The sequence below is a fragment of the Mixophyes fleayi genome, chromosome 9, assembly GCF_038048845.1.
Source record: "Mixophyes fleayi isolate aMixFle1 chromosome 9, aMixFle1.hap1, whole genome shotgun sequence".
Taxonomy (NCBI): Eukaryota; Metazoa; Chordata; class Amphibia; order Anura; family Limnodynastidae; genus Mixophyes; species Mixophyes fleayi.
Genome location: NC_134410.1, coordinates 8,768,258 through 8,789,411, shown reverse-complemented (window position 1 = coordinate 8,789,411; position 21,154 = coordinate 8,768,258). Strand labels below are relative to the sequence as shown.

General features: G+C 40.6%; 1 protein-coding gene across 5 annotated transcripts in view; it reads left to right on the top strand.

Moving 5' to 3' along the window:
- DIAPH2 (diaphanous related formin 2) overlaps positions 1 to 21,154 on the top strand; it is an 828,187-nt gene that overhangs the window by 655,372 nt on the left and 151,661 nt on the right. For all 5 annotated transcript variants that reach the window (XM_075186343.1, XM_075186345.1, XM_075186342.1 and 2 more), the window contains one exon: positions 11,784 to 11,919. In XM_075186343.1, coding sequence (XP_075042444.1) covers positions 11,784 to 11,919 — 136 coding nt within the window. The remainder of the gene's footprint in view (positions 1 to 11,783; positions 11,920 to 21,154) is intronic.

Genomic DNA, 21,154 nt, shown 5'->3' with positions numbered 1-21,154 from the left:
CTTAAAGTCTAAATTCCCTAACACACACACAGACTAGGGTCAATTTGATAGCAGCCAATTAACCAGTTTGTTTTTGGAGTGTGGGAGGAAACTGGAGCACCCGGAGGAAACCCACGCAAACACGGGGAGAACATACAAACTCCTCACAGATAAGGCCATTGTCGGGAATCGAACTCATGACCCCAGTGCTGTAAGGCAGAAGTGCTAACCACCAAGCCACCGTGCTGCCCATTATCCTGCTCCATTTAGTAATTCCATATTAATCCTGTACAGCTCTCACAAACTGACCCTTATTTGTAAACTGGATTTGACATTTCACAATCTGTACTTCCAGTATCCACATGATCTCTTGTCCAGTGCTGCTTCTTAGGCATCAGCCGATTCTGACGGTCTAGAAACATCAAAACCAGTGATGGGCAACAGGTAGGGCCCCATGCGGCCCTCTGAGCTTTCACCTGCGGCCCTCAGCCCCTTCCTGCTTTATTGTCAGATGTGTGTGTTATAGCTTGTAACACTTAGGTAAAATATCTGCTGATAGGTTATTACAGATAGGTGTCTCTTTCTTCGATTTAATGTACTGTTTAAAGTTATTGCTGAGATTAGTGGTGATGCGCGGCCGTTATGAACGTTAGAGGGCCCATGAAGTGTATCAAGTTGCCTCGTCACCCATCTAAACCTGGGTATGTTTGCCGTGGCTGCATGCACTGTTGGATTAAATCTCCTACATCTCTACACCATCCTGTTGATATACAGTTGCCATAGCAGGAAGGTGTGACTGGATCATTGATAAATAACTTTTGGTATGAATTTATTTAAAGGAAATGGCGCAGGCCGCTGATTTATATAAATTGCCAATGCGCTAATTTTTAATATTGTGTATGTTTTGATATAGGGAAATCTTTCATTTCTGAGACCAAGGGAAGAAATCTGTCTCTTGTTTAACCTTGCTATAGGATATGCCTATTTCTGATGTATATATCTGATACAGTGAGCCTTTGTTTACCAAGCCTTTTGTGTATTGTGATGTGGGAAACTGGCTTGTTTTTGGTTTTGGTTGTTCTGTGTGAATAGGTATTCCAAACGGTCTGATGAAAGGCCCCATGTTAATAAGATCTTTTGATGTGTAAAGGTGCAACATTTCTAGTCTCTTCGAGGGCGTGGGTTCGAATCCCACTACTGCCACCAGAAATCTGTGACAGGATGGACCGCCTATGCCACCCTGTCTGTTAATATTAAAAATAAGTGCATTGGAAATTTATATAAATCAGCGGTCTGCGCTATTTCCTTTAAATAAATTCTCTGTCCAGTTATATACGTGAGTGGTCTATCAGCACCTCATGTTTCAGCCATATTTATATGGAAAGTGGTCTTGTGGTGACTCCACCGTATGTACTAGATATTGAAAGTGTTTAGAAAAAATTGAATTATTGTTCTTTAAAATGTTACAAACAGATATTTAATTTACCTCTATCTAGTTACAAAATGCAGCAAGGTTGAGACTTAGCAGTTGGGACTTGGCTGACATCATAAATAGGTCTTGTGATGTCATAGAACGGTCAACAGCTGCCATTGATCCACTGTGAACTGTAAATAGTCTCTGATTGGTTCTGATCTGCTCGATTGGACGTAGCCTAGTCTCAGGTAAGCTTATTTCATATAAGAAAAATGCTATTTACGACCAAGAAGCAATATTTAAGATCGAAATGACCATTTATTACACATTTAGGTTATAGATGAAAAACATCTTCAATGACCACTTAATCTAAACGTAAAGTTGTCTCATGTAAAATAGAACATTCACAAATCTATGTGTAAAAGTTTGAAGATCTTATCAGAACTGAAGATTATCTTTAAGAGAAGATGTGGTTAATGTAATATCATCACCCTCATCACTAGAAACTCATGTCCACTGGAATTAACAACTACAAAGCCCAGCTTTTAATAAATCAGGTGAGACAGTGTACCAGAGCAAGGTGGTAGTTTAATAAAAGATAGAGGAGGACAAAGCTCAGCATTCCTTAACAATACTACGGTGAGGTCCTTGGACCTCCCATCCAGTCTTTAGATGTAGACTAAACGGGACATGCAAATAGTTTAACAGAGCACTTACTTCAACCATAGGGAATGTCACTTTTGTGACCGAAGTCCTCGGTCTGTTTGGGCATCCACAAATTAAAAGATTTTGGACAATGGGTTCAGGCTCAGAGTAGACATCTTGCTCAATTTGCTCCTCTACGTTGTCAGCCTTGATGTCAAGATCATACCAGTATCTGAAATGTTGGAGGTTAAACTCATGGACACCTTACACTCTTCTCAGGAGGATGTAATGGTCCCTTTAAGTCTTCTTCAACCTCCGTGTTCTTCTTTTGATTCCTGGATGTGTCTGTTTTGGAGGTGGCAGACCTATGTTTAGAGCAAGAAGGTAGTGCATGGGAAGTTAGAGAAGATTCTTGACCTTGGTAGGTACTCACTTTTGCCAAGTACAAGCAGAACCATTACTTGTAACGAGTGGCCTTGGTCTGAGTGTTTTCTCGCCACTGGTGGATGTTAAGTTGCCTATTTTTGATTATTTTTTTTTAAATAAATCACAGTTATTAAACTTATGATTATATTTCCCATTAAAACTTGAAAGAGCATTTATATCTTGGTAGTGATCATCAAGCGGTTTTTGGAGGGCCTTATCTGAGACTTTCTTCCTATATGACCTTTAGTAGTAGAAGTAGTATTTCTGCCAGTACTAGTGCTGAGATCTCCTGTTCAATAGACTGATCCACAATGACAACACTAAAGCTGTGTATTGGGCACAATGAGGGTGGGCAGGGGGGCTACAGAATTGTATTACCTTGTTAATCCCCCACTGCCAATATAGCTTAATATCTCTGGATGGCAAAAATACAACAAAATAATTTTTTTAAAAAATCCTTTATTTTTTCCGTGAAGGTTTAAATTATTTTTTTATTTTATTTTTTAATACATTTTATGATTTTATTTTTGTTTTGGTCTTTTAGCCAAGTGTAAGTGAAATTAGCTCTTATTTCTGTGGGCCAATATTGCCAAACTAGCTGAGTATTGCTCAATGTCCTCAGTGATATTGTTGATGAGGGACTTCGGTGATTAACAAAAAATGAATCGTACTTATCTCCATAAAGGGAATCTTAGTAAATGAACCCCTACATTGTGTTCTGTTCTCACACCGACTTTGTGTCGCTTGCTCTGGCGTTGATTTGATCAGTTTTGCACATCTACAGAGACGTAATGAGTTGAAAAATCAATAATAACTGTCTTCAAAAGAAGTGTTTTGTTCTTTCACTGACACACACAAAGCAGAAGATTTTCAACTGGGTAATCAACAGTATTTAATAATAAATCTACAGGACGTTATTCTGGCTATCTGATCACTTTTCTCAGTATCATAAATTGGTTTATTTTAAGTGTTTTCCGCTTGCTTGTTTCGTGTGTTCTTACTGAGAATTTGCTATAGAGTATATAATATTCTCTACACCTCTATTTGCTCCGCCACATAATATTGATGGATTAATTTGACATGGTTGCATTGAACTGTTGTCAACAACAGCGTTCCGCACATCTCTGGTATAAACTTCTGTAACTAATATCTGGAGAGACACTGAGTTCTGTAGTTATAACTTCAGGGGAACTTGTATATTATGAAGAAAGCTGTACCCAATACTGTCACTTATTTTGGGTATTAGAAATGGCCTAGAGATCGGTGCAGCCTGGTGTCTTTTATATTGTGACGGAATTCCTCTGTGACTTATAATACTTATAATTTACAGTAAGGATTAAATTATCCTCAATACATTTTACAGTTGTATGAGTACAGTATTCTGCTTATAATGGTAATAATATTATCCCTACACTAGTACTGTGAGGAGTGGAAAGACCATATAAAAGACAAGGAATGTTTTGGAGAAATGGAATAATACTTTGTATACACTAATATAGCGGAGTACGGTTTCTTTACTGCAAAACATCTGACCTAAAACTTCAGTTTATTTGGACTTGAGATCACAGCTTATTTGCCATTTTAGCAAAATTACAGCAATGCAATCTACTGTCTTATTTATATATACACCATTTATTTATTCTTTGTGTTTTGTAGAGGAGGTTACATTATATTACAGTGCATTACAGAGTGTAACACTGGGGTATACAGCATTATATAGTGTAACACTGGGGTATAGGGCATTATAGAGTGTAACACTGGGGTATAGGGCATTACAGAGTGTAACACTGGGGTATAGGGCATTACAGAGTGTAACACTGGGGTATAGGGCATCATAGAGTGTAACACTGTGGTATAGGGCATCATAGAGTGTAACACTGGGGTATAGGACATTAAAGAGTGTAACACTGTGGTATAGGGCATCATAGAGTGTAACACTGGGGTATAGAGCATTACAGAGTGTAACACTGGGGTATAGGGCATTATAGAGTGTAACACTGGGGTATAGGGCATCATAGCGTGTAACACTGGGGTATAGGGCATCATAGAGTGTAACACTGTGGTATAGGGCATCATAGAGTGTAACACTGGGGTATAGGGCATCATAGAGTGTAACACTGGGGTAAAGGACATTAAAGAGTGTAACACTGGGGTATAGGGCATTATAGAGTGTAACACTGGGGTATAGGGCATCATAGAGTGTAACACTGAGGTATAGGGCATCATAGAGTGTAACACTGAGGTACAGGGCATTATAGAGTGTAACACTGGAGTATAGGGCATTATTGAGTGTAACACTGGAGTATACAGCATTATATAGTGTAGCACTGGGGTATAGGACATTATAGAGTGTAACACTGGGGTATTGGGCATCATAGAGTGTAACACTGGGGTATAGGGCATCATATAGTGTAACACTGATGTATAGGGCATTATAGAGTGTATCACTGGGGTATAGGGCATTATAGAGTGTATCACTGGAGTATAGCGCATCATAGAGTGTAACTCTGGGGTATAGGGCATAATAGAGTGTAACACTGGGGTATAGGGCATTATAGAGTGTAACACTGGGGTATAGGGCGTTATAGAGTGTAACACTGGGGTATAGGGCGTTATAGAGTGTAACACGGGGGTATAGGACATTATAGAAGAAAACATTGTTGTGTAGGTTATTATAGAATGTAATAATTGTCAATGAGTGAATAAAGCCACCAATAAGAGTCATATTAAGAGCCCCTGGGGCAGTACTCCCACATCCCTGCACAATCACAGTCTGCATCTAAATCCAGGTAGAGGAATTCACAGTATGTAAAATTAATTACAAATTTCTGGAGAGTCTGGTTCAGTTCAGCAACTTCACAGGCACAGAAGGGGATATGGATGTGTTATGGTCCTTCCAGTAATAAAACTGCTATTTTTAGGAGAAACCTAGAGACCTGAATTGTGTATAATTTAGAGTTTATAGAGACGGTATAAATGGAATGTTCACATACTACTCAGTGTTCAGCATTGGAGGGAATATATTGCAGAGATTCCACCTTACTCGCCAGGGAAAACGTCCGTCCGTGCTCGGGCGCCCTGGGGAATCCGTGTGGAAGTCACTTTTACAACCAATGAATAATAAAAAGCCGAAATAAAGAAATATATGATTTTGTAACAACCCAAGAGATTCATATTTCGGCCTGTGTTACCCATCTGGAACAATGCGGCCTGGCTCTACATTTCACAAGACTGACGTTCTTTCATTAACCCTTCACTGACATTTTAAATGCTGCCAACGTGTGATCGAATCGGACACAAATTGTACAATTTGTTCCAAATTCACCCTTTTATTTTTGATGAATCTGGTTGAAATTATTCAACAAACATCTAGAATCAACCACAAGAGCTGACACTCATACAAACCTACATTATATCCAGGGTCCAGAGGTAAATGTAAGTTGTTGTGTTTTTTTTGCTTTCTTTAATGAGTGAGGTTTTTTTTACTTTTAATTTATATAAAATTTGACTCTTTTAAAATCTTTAAATCTGGTCCATAATTTTGAACGTAAAAAGCCGATGATGCAAATTATAATATACTTATTGGTGATTACACATGCCTCTAATTGCGCTGATGTGCAGTCTGACAGACTGTATAAGTTGGTGGCGCAAAGGTGCTGCACGGGTGTGACACAGGTGTTTGCAATGGCTGATGGGAGGAGATACGTGGAGCGAGGCGCCTTTGTTCCTGATTCATTATGTGAAGAAAATTTAATGAGATAAAGGGCTGAAGGGGGCGTATTTTTAGGGCACTTGTTGCGTAGCGGATTAATTGAAGCCATTAGTGATATAAAACCAAGCTGTATTTTTAGAAAAAATAATTGAAAACCTGTGCTTCTAAAGTGATAGGAGGTTGGAGTTTATTGTGACATTTACACTTATGCCTTTATGCAAAACTAGAGACACATCTAGTTTGCATAATCATCCCCAAATAGTGAAAAGCAAGCTTGTAAGTGTAAGCTCATTGAGTGAGCTCTCTAGGTGTAGTGGTGATTTGTGGTTCGCATCCAGCGTGCGCCGTAACTGGCGTCCTCTGTCTTTTAGTACGTGGATCTACAGCTCAGGCCATTTGCTTTGGTGTAGTGCCACAGTGCCTCGCAGCGCCGCCCAATAGGAAAAACAGGACATACATAAAACAGGGACATACAAGGCAGACAAAATAAATGCAGACATGAATCAAAGAGTATGAAGGACCCTGCTCATTAGAGAGCTTACATTCTAAGTGAAAGAGGGCACAGCTGAAAAAAGAGGAGTGAGCATGGCTCAGAGTGAAGATTGGAACCTCTGTGAGGGTGCATTAGTGTGAATAGAATCATCCGGATTTCAGAGAGCGTCTAAAGATTTGAAGGCTGTAGGAAATTCTGATTGAGTGTGGTAGGAAATTCCATAAGTGGGGAGCAACACGGGCGAAGTCTTGTAGGCGAGAGAAAGAGGTGGTTACCAGAGAGACAAGACAAGGCGAAGGTAAGAGGTAGATCTAAGAGGGCGGGAGGGAGAGTATGTTGATATGAGAATTGAGATGTATACATGGGTAGAGTTGTTGAGGGCTTTGTAGGTAGAGGTGACTAATTTGAATTGGATTCTGGATGACACAGGGTAGAGATTTGCAGCAGATATGGAGCCGTGAGAGAGGAAGATCAGTTGTGCATTTTCATGAGGGTGTCTATCAAGACTGAAATGTCGCATATTTCTCAATTGTGTTACCTCACACACCAAGTCTTACATAGTAAGTAGTGACTCTGGTTTTATTTCCTATTTTAATTCTGAAACTTATTTGTGCAACTTAATATATTTCTTGGTATTAACATTTTTGTAACTAAGCCTTGGAAATATTTTTTGGATAAAAATACATGTAATCTAGCATTTTATCCATGATTCTTTGTGAACTTATGAAGCCCATGGAGGATCATGCTACATGTGTATGTGATTTAAGCGTGAAACATTAATAAGTGGTTTTGGTGAACGTAAGAACATCATAATAAATCCTTTGTTTTGGCAGAAAAGGTGTGTTCATTGTGTGTTCATTGTGTTCAAGTACCTAAGGTGACGCCAGTCACGGCCAGATGTTCAGATTGCTGTATCTGGGACAGGCTGGGCGTTTGTGAAAAACTGGGATGGATAAAAGTGTGGATTATATAATATTTGCAAATAATGTGCTTCCTTTGTCCATTGAACCTACTGGTTAATATACGTATGCGGCGAGAATCGTATCTTGTGTCTACCGATGATAAGATGTTTCTGTTGAATGCCTGTAATATATGCCAGGAAACGTCAAGAAAGGGGGGACATAAACCCACCTCCAGAATATGGGACACATGTAGATACAGAAACTGTGCAACAGTGATGTGGCCCCTAGCTCCTTCCTGCTTTATGGTTATATTTGTTTGTTATATCTTGTAACACTTGTTTATAATACTGCTGATGTGTTATTACATATAGGTATTTATTTATTTGATTAAATATATTGTTTTAAATTATTACTGAGATTTGAATTTAAAATAAAGCATTAAAAACACTATAAAACGTAGCCATCTACGCACAATCAGGCTACTATTAATAGTTTATTTTTAATGCCTTTTACCTGCCAACTTCAACTCTTTAAGTTTGAGGTTGGCCTTGGAAGACGGGGCTGCGACCGTCAAACCAATTTGAACCAACCCAACAATCACGGTCATACCACAAACAATTCTAAATGGCCCAAATTCAATTGGATTTTGAACCAGTTCAAATAATTTGAGCATCTCTCTATATTACACAGAACATTCTGTATCACAGAGCACAATATAGTGTTACTCCGTGACACATCCCCACCTCAGTTGTCTTACACCAGTTGACTTTATATATTTCTTTGATTTCTTCGTCAATGAAGGAAAACAAGTTTGACATCGTCATCCTGCTGTGCAGGGTAAGAACTGGCTCTCTGACATTTCTATGCACAGGAATACAGCCTTGGTTACAGTAATGACCCCTTGTTCTATCTTCCGACTCTGGTTCCTCAAGAACAAAGGTGGATGAACTGACACTTGTTGAAGCTCTACGATATATACTAGATAACACGACCGGGCTCTGTAGATTTACAGCTGACTCCTAGGCACTTCACAAGCCATCTGACCTTGAATTCGGGGAGTTTAACAATATAATACGGACATTACTTTTATTATGTCCATTGCCAAACTTCATATTTTAATTTTAGATCATGACACGCGCTCGTAATGTGTCAGTTTATAGTGAATTTCAAAGTGAACGTGCGCTAATAATTCTGTCCTGCAGACATTTCATTGACAAACCCTGAAATCATCTTTTTAAAATAGTTGACACTTCCACGGAGGCCTTGATAGCTTTTTTTTATTTTCAGTAGGAATTTAATTAATAGAAAAACTCTCTGAACTGAAACCATATTTCATATCGCAGGTTAGGAACTTGGATAACTTTAGGTGGCTTGTGTTTTCTCAACCTAAGAAATATTATCTATCTGTCTTTATTTCTTTGTGTCTAAGTAAAGCTGGGTACACACCTCTGCAGTCTTACTTCAGATGCGATTTCACCAACAATTTAAAGTCCCGATGAGCAGCCGATTTATGTGTACACACCTACATGATTTATCTCCAGATCTGTGATCTTGATCTGTCATAACCATCTGCTGAAGAGATTGTATCTTTGTACACACTACAGATATCTGCCTACGCTGCTGGTCCTGAGTGCGTACACACTGCCACATTTCCCCGACATCAACCCATCATTGATTGTGATTTTTAGGAAGTTTATAAAACCAAATCAACAGATGTGATGTGCTTTGGTACAATAAAACATGATGGTGGGCGCATCCAGATTAATACAATATCTGACCAAATGGTCATGAATGATGTGATCTGCACCATAATTGCACAGGTGTGTACCCAGCTTAAGACATGCAAACCAGTTGGTGCATGCAATGCGGCTGATGCAAAAGAAAATAATTTTGTTTTAGTAACTTAAGACAACATATTGTTAAATAGAAAACATTTTTCTGACACATCAGTCCAGGCTCCGATGGGGGTTATAATACCGCTGCTTTCTGACAGTCGCACACGGATCGATTTACTGAATTAACCACTTGATGACCAGAGGGTCTTCGCCCCTTTATGACACGCCCAAATGTTACCTTTTGGAAAGTGTCAGATTAAATGGGAATGACGTCTTTCTTAGCTATATATTATTATTGCTGGGACAGATATTGATTTCTTTCGATAGAAAATTGAAACAAATATCAAAGTGCACCTTTCAACACTTCACACTGACAAATCTGCTTCAAGACTTTGAGAATAGTAGTCATGTTGCTAACTGACTCGTACACATGGAGCACCCGATTACATTAAGGAGCATAAATGCCGATATGTCCTGTATTTGGCGTAAAATAACTCTGCACCTGCCCAGGACGGGAGCATACACCAGAGAATTCATCTTAAGGGACCCTTACTACAGTCTAAGATTTCATGGGCAGAACTGGTGAGGGGAGTGGGCGTATCCACGTAGTCAATATACAGTAAGGGCGTGCCAAGCTGGTGCGCACGCAGCAGCGTCCAATTCAATCTTTGGGCATCTCTAAGATGCGTGTTTTACAGTTGTATCACTTGCACCAGCTACAGGACTGGTGTAAGTGCTGATTACTAGTGATGACGGCTGAGTATGCAGCTAGAACATGTGTATACAGCTAGAACATGTGTTTGTAATCAGGAGCTACTGTAAAAATGTATTTTATGTACAGTAGACATAAATAACATCCTAATAAATGTATTTTAGGGGGAACGGAAAAAATAAAAATGAAAACTACTTTTTTTTTTCTTTTTAACGCTTTGTCATTAATGACTATATTATTAACAGGTGACATTAATTGATTTTTTTTTCTGTGCATTCTTTTGTGACTTTATATTACACTTAATAATGTCAATAACACCACAATTTCCTCAGTCTCCCAAGCCCGCTGCCTTGGTGTCACACTTGACTCCGTCCTCTGCTTTATTCCTCACATCCAGACTCTCTTTCAGTCCTGTCGACTCCACCTTAAAAAAATTGACAGAATACGCCCTTTTCTTACTCAAAGTGCTACCAAAACTCTTATCCATTCTCTCATCTCCCATCTTGACTACTGCAACCTCCTGCTGTTTGGCATTCCTGACACCCATATATCCACACTTCAATCCATCCTAAATGCTGCTGCAAGACTGATCTTCCTCTCTCACCGCTCCACATCTGCTGCACCACTTTTCAAATCCCTACACTGGCTCCCTGTGTCCTCCAGAATCAATTTCAAATTACTCACCCTTACCTACAAAGCCCTCAACAACACCACCCCTTCATACATCTTGAATCTCATATCAAAACACTGTCCCTCCCGCCCTCTTAGATCTACCTCTGACCTGCGCCTTGTCTCATCTCTGGTAACCACCTCTTACTCCCACCTACAAGACTTCTCCCGTGCTGCTCCCCACTTATGGAATTCCCTACCACGCTCAATCAGACTTCCCCACAGCCTTCAAATCTTTAGATGCTCTTTGAAAACCCATCTCTTGTTTAGAGGTGCCCTTATCCTCGATAACACTATTCACACTAATGCACCCTGACAACTATCCCAATCTCCACTCTGAGCCACACTCGGTCCTCTTTTTTCAGTTGTGCCCTCTTCCACTTAGAATGTAAGCTCTCTAATGAGCAGGGTCCTCCATACCCTTTGTTTTCATGTCTCCATTCATTTTGTCTGCCTTGTCTGTTCTTGTTTTACGTATGTCCTGTTTTATGTATGTCCTTGTCTTCCCTACTGTACGGCGCTGCGGAGCACTGTGGCACCTTACAAATCTACGATAATAATAATAACATATGTATAGGACATATCCTGCAGTGTGTTGGGTCTGATGAGCGGACCTAGACCCGTATTCATCAACAGACATTTCTTTACATCTCTTCCTTGTTGAATTCAGACGTGCGTATGCACAATGTTCGTGCGTTTTTTAAAAAGCGCACATTACGCTAGTTTTGCGTCTGTTAATGAATCAGGGCCAGACTGTGTCCCCTAAATCCACCAGCACTTCTAATATTAATGCTCTCTGCCCACATTATACCAAATGTTTATGCCCCTCGCCACAAGAGGAGCTTACTGTGAGGAACATGAGCGCAAGATCGCCGTTATCTCAATCAGAGCTGCGCAGTCAGATGATCCCCCAACCTCACATGTGCTGGTGAAATGAACGTCTTTATATTTTTCTAATTAGAGGCATGTTGGTAATGAGTAAACCTTATATTGCAGGAGGCCGTCAAAGAGAACAACAAGAGGCGAGAGATGGAGGAGAAGATGAAACGCGCGAAGATAGCGAAGGAAAAAGCAGAGCTTGAAAAGATGGAGCGATTGCAAAAGAAGAAGCAACTCATTGATATGAATAAAGGTAGGACCGCAGGAGCTAACTCTCTGCTGTTGATTCTCCTCCGTCCTTACAGCAGGAATTCAAACCTCATTAACTTATGTAGATTCCTCATTATACAAACTGCCAAATGCTTTTAATGTATGTTTTTATTTTGTATTGAATTCATACATTAGTCATGGCTTAATTATATATCATTACTTATCTACATTTGGCACTCTGACCCCAGGTATTTATTCAGTTGTAAATATATTTTCGTGGATCCGCACAAATAGATTTGTTTATTTTATTTTTAGCTATACAATAATAACCTTACTTACTCTATCAAATCGGATGTTGTTTGTTGTGTTCTGTTCATTATTTGTACTTTTATCTTTCCTTGAAGTATCAGGAGATCATTTCATTAATATGTAAATGTAGTTATGAATGTTATATGTATTTTCCGAATACAAAGACTTTTGCACTCTACGCACAGCATAATTCACGTAGATAGACTTCTGTGTTGCAAAGGCCATAACAAAAAATACATGCATACATAAGTTAGAGAATCATTTCATTATGCATATTAGTATATATACTGTGTTTATGTGACAACGGCCATTATAGGATAGGTGCCTATAGAGGTCTCCCGACTCCCCTTCCGGTGAATTCAGCCATGGCCTTTATACTAAGACTTTGGAAGACTTTATACTTTATACCCTTTGATTCTACCAAGTACAATGGCTGTCTGGTATTCCTACACATTCCTGGATAGATTGTTGTTCCACCAGGACTTATGTATCAAAGCCCTTGATCCTCCTCTGCCACCGTTTTTTTAATTCATACTTTAGAAGCTGCTCTGCTGCCTAGAGGTGTTTTCTCTATTTACTGGCAAATAACTTCCTCCATTACAATGTTAAGTAGAGCCGAGAACACTGAATAATGTCTGTCACATGTTTATATTTCTACTTCCATCCCCAAAACAATATATTTAATGCTACAGCTGATAGCAGGTTACAATATGGACCTTGTGTGGACCTTGTGTGGTTCTATTGAATTAACACCTGGAATTTATTTTCCCATTAATTTTTCTAATATCGATACATTTCCGAGTTGGTAAGCAAATTCCTCTGTTCTTTTGAATCATACGGCTACATACTATTTAAAGAAAAATGTTACCTTTGTGCAGCATAGAACTTAGTCTACTTTAGAATCCTGTTGCACTTTCCGCATGTGTAAGCAAATCGCATCTCTTTACTTATAATTACACTTTGCATCTATCTGTTAATCCAATAGGTTTCTATAGAAAGCAGGATTATTAAACCTGGACTTTCACCCGAGCGATAAGCCGCCCGTTAGGCTGCAGACTGTAGGGCTTTTCAGTCAGTCACTTCTGTCAGCAGAAGAGGCAGCAGAGATGGCACAGGGAAGAATTAGATGGAACAAGAGATTACTGCATGCTGCAGTTCCTCCCATGTGGACATTGCCATTCTGCAGTCTGCCTGTGCTAATCCTTTGCAATCATAAAATATATAACAATGCCCGATGTGAGACATTAGTGCCTCCTTTCTAACCACTGCACGTAGCTCCACACAATTCCCCAGGATCTGTAGAAATATGTGACCAGTTTTCTGGTGTTTTTTGACGGTAAAAGGGAAGATTGTGACCGAGATTTTGCAGAGTGTCAGGAGTTAATGCAATGCATGATCTGATAGCTCAACGGATAGCAGTATTATTTATCAACCTTTACTATTACAGACAGGGCCTGATTAAGGGTTCTGGCCGCCCTAGGCTAATACGGCCGCAGCGCCCCCCCCCCCCCCCCCTCCTCCGAATATATAGGTGTATAGGAACACTCCTGAATATGAATGTTCAGGTGTATTCTCCAGCATTCAAATTTAGATTTAGACAGATTGTGCCATTGTCTCTTACCTGTCCTTGCTCTTCTCTCTTGCAACTTTGTTATCCTCTCGCTGGCTTCTGGAAAGTTGGCGTCCTTTTTTGAAAATGCAAAAATGTATTATAATGCAAACCCTGAATGATTAGGCCCTTTAGTTAAAACAAAACACTCCATTATGGCCAGCTAAAAGTATCCCATTGGACAGGCATATATAAGCAATATCTGAATATTTGTTGTCAATCAAATACAAACCTCTACCAGCCCCATCTCACTAATATTTAGTATTCTAGTGATTGCTGAGACCACCCATGTGACCACCACACAATCATGAGATTCTGCCCCCCAAAGCTGCTCTATTTTTTAAATACCCCCTGCAGCCATTTTCCTTAACCACAACCCCTTCCCCCCACAGCCATTTTCCTTAACCCCTGCTGCAGACATTTTCTTTACCTCCCACCCTGCATCCATCCCCCTTGCAGCTATTTTCCTTACCTCCACTCTGCTAGCTAGCTATCCCCCCCGTCACATCAAAACTCCCCCAGTCACATATATCAGCCCCCCTCCTCTGCCCTCCTTCATACATATCAACCTCTCTACCTCCCTATAGATTTTCATGGCAGCCCCCCCCTCCCACCCTATAGATTTGTATGACAGTGCCCCTCTCCCTCCCTATACATATGCATGACAGTCCCCCCTCTCCCTCCCTATAGATATGCAGGGTAGTCCCCCCCCCCTCCCTATAGATATGCAGGGTAGTTACCCCCCCCTCTCTATAGATATGCAGTGTAGTTCCCCCCTTCCCTATAGATATGCAGGGTAGTTCCCCCCCCCTCCCTATAGATATGCAGGGTAGTTCCCCCCCTTCCTATAGATATGCAGGGCAGTTCCCCCTCCCTATAGATATGCAGGGCAGTTCTCCCCCTCCCTATAGATATGCAGGGCAGTTCCCCCCCCTATAGATATGCAGGGCAATTCCCCCCCTCCCTATAGATATGCAGGGCAGTTCCCCCCCTCCCTATAGATATGCAGGGCAGTTCCCCCCCCCCTCCCTATAGATATGCAGGGCAGTTCCCCCCCTCCCTATAGATATGCAGGGCAGTTCCCCCCCTCCCTATAGATATGCAGGGCAGTTCCCCCCGCCCTCCCTATAGATGTGCAGGGCAGTCCCCCCCCCTCCCTATAGATATGCAGGGCAGTTCCCCCCCCTCCCTATAGATATGAAGGGCAGTTCCCCCCCCTCCCTATAGATATGCAGGGCAGTTCCCTTCCCCTCCCTATAGATATGCAGGGCAGTTCCCCCCCCTCCCTATAGATATGCAGGGCAGTTCCCCCCCCCCTCCCTATAGATATGCAGGGCAGTTCCCCCCCCTCCCTATAGATATGCAGGGCAGTTCCCCCCTCCCTATAGATATGCAGGGCAGTTCCCCCCCCCCTCCCTATAGATATGCAGGGCAGTTCCCCCCTTCACTTACCTGTAGTTGTGCCAGCGTCGCTCCTCTCCTCAGATCAGCAGATAGGAAGTGAAGACGTCCTGCTTCCTGTCTGCTGCACAGCAACAGGCAGCCTGGCGATTGGCTGTGTGTTGCTAACCACTGACCACCAATGCTTTTGATCGTCGAGCCCTCCACCCCCCCCGTGGCGACCCCCCCCCCCCCCCCGCGGCGACCCCCCCCTCCCCCACCCCGAAAAAAATATGAATGAAGAAAAAAAAAATACCCACAGTGCCGCGCCCCCAGGGACCCAGCGCCCCAGGCTGCAACCTGGTCAGCCTAGTGGTTGATCAGGCCCTGATTACAGAGAACGTTTTAAGCATCAGTCCCTGTCCAGTGGAGCTTACAATCTAAATTCCCAACCACACACACACACACACACACACACACACACACACACATATTAATTTCAGCCTGTTAACCTACCAGTATGTTTTTGGAGTGTGAGAGGAAACTGGAACCCCCGCAGGAAACACACACGGGGTGAACATACAAATTCCAAAATATAATCCTTGACCCCAGCACTGTGAAACAACAATGCTAACCACTGTGCCACAGTTAGACCATGCTAACTAAGCTCACATCCTTGCTAAATCCACCAATGTTTTTATTTAGCTCTGCAACCAACTTGGACACTTTAAAAAAAAAAAATAGACAGTGAAATGGGTGTGGCTTATTTATTGAGTATACAGAGACATGCAGATAGACCAGGTAAGAGTAAAGTGTGGATTTGTTTTTGGTTTTATATTGGTTTAAATAAATAGAGTAATTTCTTTGCTACCACCTGCACTAGTCTGTGGCCTTCCAGAGGGGGTACGTTTTCTTCTTACCTCACTTACTTGGGGTAGAATTGTTGCACAGCGAATAGAAGCTTTGCTTTCCATATATCCAGTTTAGGCATGTTTACTTTAGAAAAGAGGCGTCTAAGAGGAGATATGATTACTATGTACAAATACATTAGGTGTCAATACAGAGAACTTTCATGGGAACTTTTTACCCCAAGGACTATACACAGGACACCTGGTCACTCCCTAAGGTTAGAGGAGAGGAAATTTCACAACCAGCAAAGGAAGGGGTCCTTTACAGTAAGGGCAGTCAAGATATGGAATTCATGGCAGATTCAATAAATATGTTTAAGAAAGGGTTAGACAATTTTTTAGCGGAAAAGTGTATCCGGGGATACGACCGTTAATTAAAATGAAGGATAGTAGTGGATATGGGGTAAAAATAGGACTGCAATATTGGGTCTGGGGGGATTTTCACAATTGAAACAGATTGGAGGTTGCTTACTCTGGATCAATTCCAAATATAAGTGCAGGATCGCAGGAGATCCAAAATAAGTTGAACTTGATGGACTGGTGTCTTTTTTCAACCTCATCAACTATGTTACTATGTAGGTTACTATGTTACTTGGGTATCACCCCATTATCCAAAAGCTAAAACAAGCCCCTATGGTCAGTAAATTAGATTGCAAGCTACCTTGCGGAAAGTACTAATGTGACTAAATACGATTCGCTGTTTGTAGAGTGTGGCAGAAAATATTGACACTATATAAAAAAATATCTATTGTAAACGTGGTGAATGAAATATGGGCTAATACTGTAATTGAAGTGTCTGCGGTTATTTTCTATTCCTCCTCGGATTTCTGGAGGTCACAGTGTAGATGATATAACAGGGAATAAGATGCAGCAGCGCCGGCGTTGTGCGTGTAATCTCCTAGTTTAAACAGTGTTTCAGCGCACAGTTATGTTCTGTTTATACTGCACATTTACAAATCCGCTGCCTGGCCCGGCTACCGTACACCAGACTGCATTAGACTTGCATTTTTTTTTTTTTATACGGATGTGGTTAACACAATGAACGAAACAATGTTATTAGGTTTCCATCTCCCAGTGGTGAGAAGTCACTTTGTCAAAATGACAGCTTGAGAAAATATGTGCGCTCTCCTTCTCCGGCCTGCGTGTCATATTTACTTAGTTTGGCCAGAAATAAGCTGCGTTCTGCATTTTTCCCCTGCTCCTCCGAACCGTCCCGGGTGACTCTGTCTTATGAGATTACACTTTACATTTTTTATTTTTATTTTTTTTACTCTTCTTTTTTTTTTTTTATTATCTTGTTGCAATTTCGGCAAGTTATTTATTACGGAATCTGATCGTGGTAATCGAGCACAGAAGTGATGCTTATTTCCGTGAGTAATAAACCAGGCTGAAAAGAGAGATACTGTGAGTTATACGTTGTATACTTTGTAGTCCAACGATTGGAGGCAGTAACAATGTATAAAAATAAAGAAATGCAAAAGAACAACATGAAAGTATCAATGTTCTGTTACAATTGTAAATAAAATACTTGTTAACAATCTGATACATCGGAAGCTGGTGGCCTTGGGCAAAAGCCTTCTCTGCCCTTACATAACTGATGAAGATATTCATAACTTTTAAATCCACTGATATAGGGGTAGATGCATCAAAACTTTCTAAAAAAGGACAGTGGAGGTGTTGCCCATAGCAACCAATCGGATTCTAGAATGTACTAGTTAAATGATGGCTAGAATTTGATTGGTTGCTATGGACAACATCTTCAGCTTTCCTTTTTAGAACCTTTGATAAATCTAATATATGTGTGTGTATGTATGTATGTATGTATATATATATATATATATATGTGTGTGTATAGATATATTTACATACACAACTCATGCTGGTGTCTCATGACTCATTTTAATCATGTCTCACTTTCGCTGGCGAACTCCTCCCCGTACCTGCGAAAATGTAACGAGTTGTGACATCACAATACCTGTTCTGTTATCGCCATATCATGGTGTGCATGAATCAATCAGTCTGTAGTCTGTCCTTTCTGTTACACAGGAGACTGCAAGCCAATCTCCTAAGGTTTGTACCTGCATCTGCACATTGATGCAAAATTCCCAGTCTGTTTTTAGAGAGATATATCATGGATATCTTCCTCTGGGCATGTGGTTTGCTTTGCTGTAGTAACTGTATTTGCTGTTGATATTGATCACAGTAGTAGAAAGTACAATTCTTGGTATCTGTTGTAAATCTGCATGTGTCCGCGCTGGGCAAATACACAGTACTACTTCTCTTGTTCTGTATACTGGAAACTCAGGATCTCCTCTGGGCATCTTAAAATACACCTGTTGAAAATGTTTAATTTAAAACATTACATTTTTCTGTTTGTAGCCTCCTCCTGGTTGAATAGAGAGGACACACTGGTATTGCAATGCCCATGGTTTTACATAGCATTTTGCTTTTTTTGAGTGGCATCAAAACATCTGGGGGTAAATGTATCAATGTCCGGATTCTTCAACTCCGGCGAGATCGGCGTCTTCAGCGCTTAAATTTAAAGCGGCGCTGCCTTTAAATTTAAGCGCTGAAGACGCCGATCTCGCCGGAGTTGAAGAATCCGGACATTGATACATTTACCCCCTGATGTTTTAGTGTTTGTGCTGCATCTGGTCGATGTATGGAGAGCGGATATACTTATAGCGTCTGTTTCTATTGAAGTCATTATAAGTATAGAGCTCAGATGCCCTCCAGGCAGCTCACTATTATCTCTCAGGTTCTTTTACTTTCCATCCGTAAAACCTTCTGCCAGCTCCTAAGCTCACTTTGGGGGACTTCCACAAGCCTTTCCTATCCCTCCACATTGCAAGCATGCATAGAAAGTGAGCTATCTGTGACAAATCATTGTTAAATATCCCTACTATAGTCTGCATTCTGTAAAGTATTCTGTGCACTTGTCACTCTGTGGGGCCTTATTTATCATAGGGAGAAAAGATCTTTTCATGGATTTAAAGCTTCTACCTATTTATCAAACTCCCGAGGGTAGTGAAAACTATCTCTGAAGATAACCCTCGCTGGGGGGAGTCCTGTGAAGACTTCCCATGCAAGTACCGCTGCAGTAATCCTATCACTATCGTCAGGAGGGGTAAACAAATGATTGATGATCTAGGTAGACTAGAGGAATGGTCAAGAATGTGGCAACTACAGTTTAATGCCAAACAATGCAAAATCATGCACTTGGGTCTGAAACTCCCAAAGGCTAAATATAGTATTAATGGCGCTACAATGGAAACTACTGAGGAGGAAAGGGATCTAGGAGTCACTATTTCAGGTGACTTAAAGACAGGTAAGTAATGTAACAAAGTAATGAGGACGGCAAGTCAGATGCTTGGTTATATAGGGAGAGGAATCAGTAGCAGAAAGAAAGAAATAATAATACCACTGTATAGGTCATTGGTACGGCCTCATCTAGAATACTGTGTTCAGTTCTGGAGGCCATATCTCCAGAAGGATATAAATATATTAGAGACTGTACAAAGACGGGAAACTAAAATGGTGCATGGCCTACAGCACAAAACTTACCCGGAAAGACTAAAAGATCTTAATATGTATAGTTTGGAGCAGAGAAAGGAAACGGGGGACATGATAGAAACTCTCATATATATCCAAGGTTAGAACAAGGTGCAGGAGGGAAACATTCTTCAAAGGAAGAGAAGTATTAGAACACGAGGACATGTACTGACACTGGGGGGAAGTAGGTTCAGAGGAAATATGAGGAAAACTACTTCACAGAAAGAGTAGTGGATAACTTGAATAGCCTCCATCAGAGGTGGTAGAGGATAATACAATAGAGCAATTTAAACATTTTTTTTAAAACTTTATTATTATTATTCTGAATGACCCTGAAACTGATATCTGGCTTAGAGAGACCCTCTACTGTTGTAGTAAGTGGTACAAGTCCTCTTACAGCTGCCAGCAGTGACACAACCCTGTTAGAGCAAAACTGCTTTAATAAGTGATACAAAGTTACCCTATGAACACAGTCACTTTACTCCCCACTTTTAGTGTAGTTTCCAGCAATAGTCCGTGTTTATCCGGTTGGTGGTGATGCAGGAACACCGTGCATGACATATATTTGTCTGTATATGAAAAAAGTAAAATAGCTGTAAGTGATTTTATAGGAATGCTAGTAAAATTTAGAATGCCTATCAATCATGCTTGCAAGCTGATAGAAAGGGCATTTCATTATGAATTCAGAGCCAGCTGTTACTCAATTATACTTGAGGGAGTGTAAGTGATGTCAAGGCTCTGTAAGAACCGCTTATTTGTCAAAGATAACTGCTACCAAAACAGACAAACTAAGTTTCTAGACAACAATTGCAGAGATAAAAGTTTCAACACTTAAAAATAACTGGTTCAAAAGCTACTTTTTAATGGGGAAGTGAAGACGCTATCTCAGAAGTCACTTTGAGCAGATAAGATGTTTGTTCCCCCCTGGGGGAATCGTCTCTGTCACCCATCTAAGCTCTGTTCTATAAGAATAATCATATTATTATTCTTTCTGAAAGAATCAATGCAAACGATGACACACATTAAAACCTCTTCATGATGCGAATTCCAGATTTTTGGGCACAGATCTTCCAATTTACTTGTGAAGTTTGATGCAGGCGTGACTTGTGACTGGCAGCGGACGGCCGTACCCAAAATGCTTTGCTTCGTTCCCCTTTGATGTCTGTATCAGAAATCTTTTACAGGAATTGTTGGTGAAAACATATTTATTATATGCAGATGTTTGTTGTAGTTAGATTGAATCTGTCACAGTATTTGTTTGGCTTTCAGTTATATAATAATAATATTATTGTAGTACAGTCCTCAGTGCGTCCGGAAGTGCTATGTGTGGTACTCTCTAGGTTAATGTGCCAGGATTACAATCCTCATCGCGTTTGCTTTTTCATCTTCATTATATTGTAATTTATTTGAATTTTCAATAAAACTGTTATATAGATGTATATCTATCAAAGAGCGAAAAGGTCTATTGCTTTATCACCAGTGATGATGCTTTTATATGTATCACCCTATACATCAAGGTA